This window comes from Taurulus bubalis, assembly GCF_910589615.1.
Source record: "Taurulus bubalis genome assembly, chromosome: 18".
Taxonomy (NCBI): Eukaryota; Metazoa; Chordata; class Actinopteri; order Perciformes; family Cottidae; genus Taurulus; species Taurulus bubalis.
This window is the reverse complement of record NC_136606.1, coordinates 14,263,003-14,268,577: the sequence shown is the minus strand read 5'-3', so window position 1 is coordinate 14,268,577 and position 5,575 is coordinate 14,263,003. Positions and strand designations below refer to the sequence as shown.

At 42.0% G+C, this 5,575-nt stretch overlaps 1 protein-coding gene across 1 annotated transcript; it reads right to left on the bottom strand.

Moving 5' to 3' along the window:
• Positions 1 to 1,619: 1,619 nt before the first annotated feature.
• Positions 1,620 to 4,673, bottom strand: bloc1s5 (biogenesis of lysosomal organelles complex-1, subunit 5, muted). Its single transcript, XM_079234484.1, has 5 exons — positions 4,514 to 4,673; positions 4,016 to 4,098; positions 3,147 to 3,267; positions 2,853 to 2,911; positions 1,620 to 2,572 (listed from the first exon to the last, which is right to left on the bottom strand). The coding sequence occupies exons 1-5, from the start codon at positions 4,530 to 4,532 to the stop codon at positions 2,399 to 2,401; spliced, it is 456 nt and encodes a 151-aa protein (XP_079090610.1). The 5' UTR covers positions 4,533 to 4,673; the 3' UTR covers positions 1,620 to 2,398.
• Between the last annotated feature and the right edge of the window lie 902 nt (positions 4,674 to 5,575).

Genomic DNA, 5,575 nt, shown 5'->3' with positions numbered 1-5,575 from the left:
AGCAAAGGCCCAGAGACTTGAGGCAGCAGGCTGAGGAGGATGATAAGAGGAGATTCCAGCCAGCGCCCAACCCTTTTCTGCTCATGGAACCGTCTCACTGGTCGGGATAGAGGGGAAGTTTCGGTGTCAGCCAGTTTCCTCTTAGTGTTTGACGATATCTATCAAGATGAACCACATTCTCCTTAAAAATGTCAGACAGCATGCAACGTTTCCTGTTCTCTACCACTAATAAGGGCACTGATTGTTGTTGTTGATCAGCACCAGGCGCTCAGCGATTACTTTACCAGGCGCTGAGATTCTTGGCTTTACATATTTTTCAGCCTGCACTTTAACTTAGAACCCACATTCCTCTGAATGTCGAAACCTGTTTTTGTTGCAATCCCTCGGTCACAAACAGACGTTGATCTGAATCCCAGATTGCTTAAAGTCAATTCAGTTTGGCAGAGCGCGTGTTATTATTGACCGCCATGGTCTTGTTGTGCGATTGAAGACGGTGGAAGGCAAAGAGCAGTCCTGGCATCAACCAGAGAAATGGTGAAACTCGTACATCGATCGTTAAATCCTGGAAGTACCACTTTTATGTGTTGTCTGGATTTATTTACAAAGCAGTGCAATATCAAAACCCATTCCAGAAGATATAAATCCCGTACTTATCAGGCCCAACAAGTCCTCACTTTGAGCTCACGACTCTCCTCATGAATAGCTAACACTCACATGGCTTTAATGGTGACCTTTCATGTCCTGTGACTGAATGTTTTCTTTCTTCCCAGCGAAAACCAAAAGAGCAAACAAGGGAAGATGAAAAGGTGCCTTGCTGGCGCGGGTGGGCCGCGTTTCCGTATTGTCGCTCCTCGTTAGCTGACGACGGCCTGTCTCCGGCTCGGACAGCTGCAGTCACCGAGGTGGAGGAAAGGCACAAACTCAGACGTCCATCTGCTGGCATGTCGCTCTCTGATCTCTGACGCCAGCCATCACCGACTCACACACATGAAAGCATAGACACAGGCAGAGCGGAGTTTTGCATGAGAGCAGCAGGTCGACCAAATGTGAAAAAAGCTGCAGCTTCTGTGAAAGGGGGATGCAGAGTTTTCTTCAGCTGTGTTGCCATACCGTGGAGGGGCTTATCTGCTGGCTCGTTACGTTTGATTCTTATTTTTCCAAACTTGCTTCTTCAGATGAGACATTCGACAGCCGAGGTGTCTGGGCAATTTAAAAGAGTGTGTGGTTGTGACGGGGTGGTGTGTGTGTGTGTGTGGGGTATGTAAAATATTTCCTGTTACGTTGTTTGAGATGAATTCTGTTCTCAGCCATGCCAGGAATGTGCCATGTGTGCCCGCCCAGCCATTAACCTGTCCCAAGAATCCACCATTGTCCGGAGCGAAAACAAAACACTTCATTAAAAGTGCAGCGAGTCCAACATCAACCTCAGAGGGTCTCTGCGTAGGGAAAAGACCCACACTGACGATTTCATGGAACAGCTTCTACATATTGTTTGCTTTATAACTGATGAACACTTAAGCATTTCCAATGTAGCATAAGCCTCTGTGTGCAATTAATATGATAAACGGAGAAGCAAAAAAAACACCGTGAGTTTGTGTTTATCAAGCTTTTTTTTTTTATGTAAACATGACCAGAAAAAAAATGAAGTCCAGAAAGATTTATGTTTTTCCTTTTCTGTTTAAACGGAATACAAATATTGGATTTGTGACTTATTCAAATCAGATTTGAGGTGGCAAAAGCAAACAAAAAACAGCTGCTGCTGCAGATCAATCACTATTGGTTTATAAGGCCTTTTATAATGAACGTCACTTCATAGGCAGTTGGTTTACTTGAAGTTAATGTCAGAGGTCAAACGTTCCAAACACGGGAGAGCTGCTGAGGGATGACTTGTTCTGGAATCGGTTTTGTTTGAGCTCGTTTCTACAACACTTGTCTTGTGCTTTAAACACACCTGCTCAGAAGGCCTTTTCTAACATGTAATGATCTGGCTTCCAGTGCTTAGAATATCTCGCCGTGGTGCCAAGCTCCAGGTTCCTTTCAACTGGAGGCCGACGCAAATTTATCATCAGCACCCTTCAGGCAGGCATCCATTAAAATCTTGAAATGTTGAAAACTTCACGGCCAAGGAACAATCACATGATTGCTTGTTTAAAAATGACATATTCCAGGCCTTTTGGGTCACCGTGAAAGTTCCATGTGCTAAAGACAGAGACTTGTAAGTTTGATGGCCCGTGAAATTCCACATTGTTAATCACACTTTAATATTTACAATTTGGAAAAATGTTGAGTCTTGTGCGAGACCTCTGCATTCTATGCCAACCACTGAGTTCATCCATGTCCATAACAAGCACGCACATGGAACAAGAGAGGTTTGTTCACTCACACCACCTCAAACTGATCAGAGGGGTGAAAACTTGGCCAAGTCCTTCTTCTTTTCGTTGTACCGGGTGCTGAGTTGTCCGACAGCCTTGGCGTGCTCCTCATCCACTTCTTCCTTTAATCTCTGCTGCTCCTTCAGAAACTCTGTCCACTCATCTTTCAAACGCTCCATGTTCCCCTGCAGCTGGGTGCTCTGGAAGGACACAAGAAGATGAGATTGATGATATTTGTCTCAACTATACTTCAGCTGTCACACCCTCCTGCATTCATGCGCGACACTGAAGATGCTGATAATAGAAGGCAGTGTAAACGGACTCAGTGCGGTGAGCATTCATCCTAAATGTGTGGTTCATACTCAGAGAGCACACGCTATCATAAATGCCCGTAAAGTCGGCATTCCAATCCGTTTTTTCAAAAGACTAGGATTATGTGTCCACCTGCGCTTTATGTCCTTTGCTTCCAGTTGTTTTTACCTGCTGTGCCTCTAGCTCCCTCTGCTGGACTCTCTCTGCCATGTGATTAGCAGCCTCCACTGTGAGAGAGAAGCAAAACCCTATTCTTAATATTCATAGTGACAATTTTGATTTGCTCTAACACAACATATATATACATATATGAATATTCATTAGGAAACAGCACTATAATTATACAGTTCCACTAGAAGAGTATAACACATTATTATTAATCATTATTAAGTATGTTTATAATGCATTACGGACATGAGCGTCATGAACAGAGTTTTGCCCAACATGAAAGAGGAGACTTACAACGTCTAACCACATCAGACATCATGCCCTCTAAATCTGTCGGCAGCATTTGCTCATTTGCTTCCGGGACCATTTTATTGAGGTTCTCCAGCAGTCGGCTCTCTCTGTGTCCACGTTTTTCCTAAACAGCGGCAGAGGAAAGCTCAGTGTTGTCACAGGCATAAAACATGGAAGACTGAATACATCTAACACTGGGTCACAACATATTGTTTCCATTCAAATGAGTGGGGGAAAATAACAACAATTGAGTTGAAATAATTTCATGGCATTGTCTTTTTAAGAACAAGAGAAAATACTGTATTTTGCTTAAAGTATATTGCTCTCTCCATGGAGCAGCAGAGACGTCAATTGGTTTGGGGATATTTCTCTCAATTGCACTAAAACGTTAGACAGATTCTCTCACTTAATGAGAAATAAAAAAGGTGGTTTAATACGCTGTATTGAAATTTGCAGCTCATTTATTGGGGTACATTGTTAAAACAGTATGAGGAAATACGGTAAAGTATCACTCTGGGGTTTGCACATCTATTGTGTCGCCTGTCCAACCACAATCTTTTTTCTGTTTATCCACATTTTTGTATAATATAGGAGGCATTCCGATCTTGTGACTTTATGCACTCACAGGATTTAATGCCAGTGGTTGATGTGTTTCTAAAACTGGCAAACAAGTCTTGGCTTTAACTTTGTGCGAATTGTATTGACATGTACATTATGAGTGTCTAATGTACATCTTATGAGTGACAGCAGTGTTGAAGGTTAACAATCTAAATTAGGGTTAAAAAGTCCAAATATCTGTCATCGGGGGCACTGCCCCCTAAAGTCAAGAGTTTAAACAACTAGGTATGTAACCTTATAAAAAAGACAAGTACCTCAAACTCTCTCACGAAGTAGCGGACCTCTGCGGTGATGATTGGTCTGTGGTCTAACAGTCGCGACTGGATATCACCCACATCTGCAGCACCAAACACAACTCGCATTACATTCAGTTTAAACTCAAAGGACACACAGGATACAACATTTTTACAACATTATTTTGACAAGCAAATATCATGATTTCAAACACAACTAACTATATGCACACCTTAATAAACAGTGCGTGCTATTCATGTTGTGCCTGCATGCTACAAAAGGTATAGTATTATTATTAATCTAATGCCATGTCATTCACTCTTTACAAGTGTATGAAAGCTACCATTTCCTAATGTTTATCACACTGCTGATGGCAATACATTATATTTTGATTAGCCTCATATCTAGCTGTACCTCATCAGCTGCACTGAGATCAGAGCTAAAAAGGTAAACAGTGCGCCAAACACGCTAACATGCCGACAATAAGAAGTGTTTTTTTTGCTGTGGATTTCACTCACCTTTAGCAATCTTTTCCATTTTGACAAACTCTGCGGACACGTTAATTGTAGTAGTTAAATCAAAGTTTTGTCTCAGCTAGCCGAAACAGCTACCAGCTGCTATTCACTTGCTAGGCCCTAATGTCTCAAATGCTAAGCTAACTGGCCGTTAACTGTGAAAGCGAAAGAGCTGTTTATCTGAACCAAACCACGCGTCATTAACGTAGCCTATATTTTAAATATATAGTAATACGTGCTGCCTACAATGTGATAAAAACGGCAGTGGTCCTATGCTAATTGCAGTCATGTGAATGGAAGTCAGCTGATTGCAAAGTAAATATTTACTACTACTTCCGGGTACGAGGCTGCGGACTGAACCAAGTGGCCGTGAGAGGGGTGTCACATCCAGCTTAACAACACAGGAGAGAGGGCCTCTCGCGTTATTTTGTATTTATTTATTTTATCAGTTCACTTAAAATTCTGTCTTCTGTAGGCTCGACGTAAACTACGTCGACGTGCTTTTTACTCTGGAAGTTTTAGTGTGTGTGTGTGTGTGTGTGTGTGTGTGTGTGTGTGTGTGTGCGTGTGTGTGTGTGCGTGCGTGTGTGTGTGTGTGTGTGTGTGTGTGTGTGTGTGTGTGTGTGTGTGTGTGTGTGTGTGTGTGTGTGTGCGTGTTTGTGTCCGATGTTTTGCTGACTGAGGACTGCAGATGTCAGTCTTGCTCTGCGGTGGAACCTACTTTTTAAACTCACTCTCACACATTCAGAATACATCCAACAGTGCAATCATAAAGTATATATGTAATGATAGATTTTAAAATATAGACCCTACATGTTATCCTGACTTGTGATTTAAATTAAACTTAAACACATAGTAGGATATTCCACATCCTGTGTGCACTCTTTCCCCAATTGGTTCATTTAAATCAGAGTACAACTTTATAATAAATAAATAAAAGCTAATGTTCTAGGCGTGGTTGACAACTCATTGACTTATACTTTATCAATGATAGCCATTAATAAGAATATCTTCGAGGTTGCCAGGTTGTGACAAATCCCTAAAGCTGGTGGGTTATACTGTAAC